Source organism: Neophocaena asiaeorientalis, unplaced genomic scaffold (genome assembly GCF_003031525.2).
Source record: "Neophocaena asiaeorientalis asiaeorientalis breed wild unplaced genomic scaffold, Neophocaena_asiaeorientalis_V1.1 scaffold46, whole genome shotgun sequence".
Classification (NCBI taxonomy): Eukaryota; Metazoa; Chordata; class Mammalia; order Artiodactyla; family Phocoenidae; genus Neophocaena; species Neophocaena asiaeorientalis.
In genome coordinates this window covers 4,262,159-4,263,641 of record NW_020175393.1, presented here as the reverse complement: position 1 = coordinate 4,263,641, position 1,483 = coordinate 4,262,159, and the positions used below count along the sequence as shown (strand labels likewise).

General features: G+C 56.8%; 1 protein-coding gene across 1 annotated transcript in view; it reads left to right on the top strand.

Annotated features, from left to right (window-relative positions):
- The window catches only part of CPNE5 (copine 5), a 92,047-nt gene that overhangs the window by 89,007 nt on the left and 1,557 nt on the right, over positions 1-1,483 (top strand). The window contains exons 20-21 of the mRNA XM_024766391.1: positions 23-96; positions 1,314-1,476. Of these exons, the coding sequence (XP_024622159.1) occupies positions 23-96; positions 1,314-1,476 (237 nt within the window). The remainder of the gene's footprint in view (positions 1-22; positions 97-1,313; positions 1,477-1,483) is intronic.

Below are 1,483 nucleotides of genomic sequence, written 5' to 3'. Positions count from 1 at the left end.
CTTTGCCCCTCCCCCCCCACAGCCATGGTGGAGCTGGATGGTGATGACGTGCGGATCTCCTCCCGGGGAAAGCTGGCCGAGCGGGACATTGTCCAGGTGAAGCCCAGACCCTGCCTGCCCCACAGAAAATGCAAGAGCCCCTCTAGGCAGGCTGACCTAACTCCCCCTTCTAGGGGCTTCTCTGGAAAGGGGCCCTGGAAGGAGGCACTGGGAGCCCTAGAATGGCTTGGCCACACAGAAGGAAACAGGAGTCAGTCTTAAGGCTGGACCCACCTCTACCACGTCTGAGACTCACCCCTAACACCGTGTTGCCCTGACTGGAATGCTCTGCCATGCCCTCCCTAAGCCCCAGGCCTCCAGGGTCTCCTGTAGAACACAGAGGCCTAATTACTTGTGCCTTCTGTTATTTTCTGCTGGGCTGCCTTCCTAAGTGAGATGGCAAACCCCATGAAGCGGGGGGAGGTGTCTTTAGTGTTGCTGCAGCCCTTTCCAAGAATGAATGTTGCTTGGTTGATTGAATCAATACCAATGTCTCCATGTAGGATGGCAAATGTAACGAGCAGACAGGTCTTTGTCCTCAGGGAATCCCAGTCCAGTCAAGCCTCAGAATGCACGTCAGTAAGCACATCCCTCTGTGAATCTCTTGCACACGGAGTCCCTAGTGCTTAGGAGATTCAGAATAAAAAACCCGACATTCTCCATACCACCCCCTCCCCCATTAAAAAAATTAAGGGGGAGGGGTCATTCCAGGTGTGGAGACCAAAGACAGGGAGCTAGAAACTGGAGCAAGGGCAGTCTGGGAGGTGGGACCTGTGTATGCAAAGGCCTGGAGGCAGGAGTGAGCCTGAGGCACTGGGAAGGGGGGCAGACATCTCCTGGGATAAAGCCAGAGGGGCCTGACTGTAGGTGTTGGCCCAGAAAGGGAAGAGCAGAAGCAGAGACAGAGAGCGCCCTGCAGGAGAGGTGGGAGGAGACCCGCAGGGCCCACTTTCCAGAAGCCAGGGGATTTCCTTCAGCATTTCCTGAGTGCCTGCTAAATGCCTGTGCTTGGTGCCAAGACTTCAGAGATGAAGGGATCTTGTTCAGTGGTGTATTGTTTCCTGGCATGAATAGGTGTGCAGTAAGTTATCTGTTGAGTGAATGACAGAACAGGGACTATGATACAGTCCCTCAGAGAATTCACCATGACGGGGAGGGCTTGAGTGAAGTGGGCAGAGGCTGGGGAGAAGTGGGACAGGATCCCAGACCTGGAGATTTGGGGGACTAGTGTCCAGAGGGAGACCTCGCCTGACCCTGCCTCCCCTACTGGACAGTTTGTGCCCTTCAGGGACTATGTGGACCGCACGGGCAACCACGTGCTGAGCATGGCGCGCCTGGCCCGCGATGTGCTGGCTGAGATTCCTGACCAGCTGGTGTCCTACATGAAGGCGCAGGGCATCCGCCCTCGCACCCTGCCCGCGGCCCCAGAGCGCTCGCCCCCGCG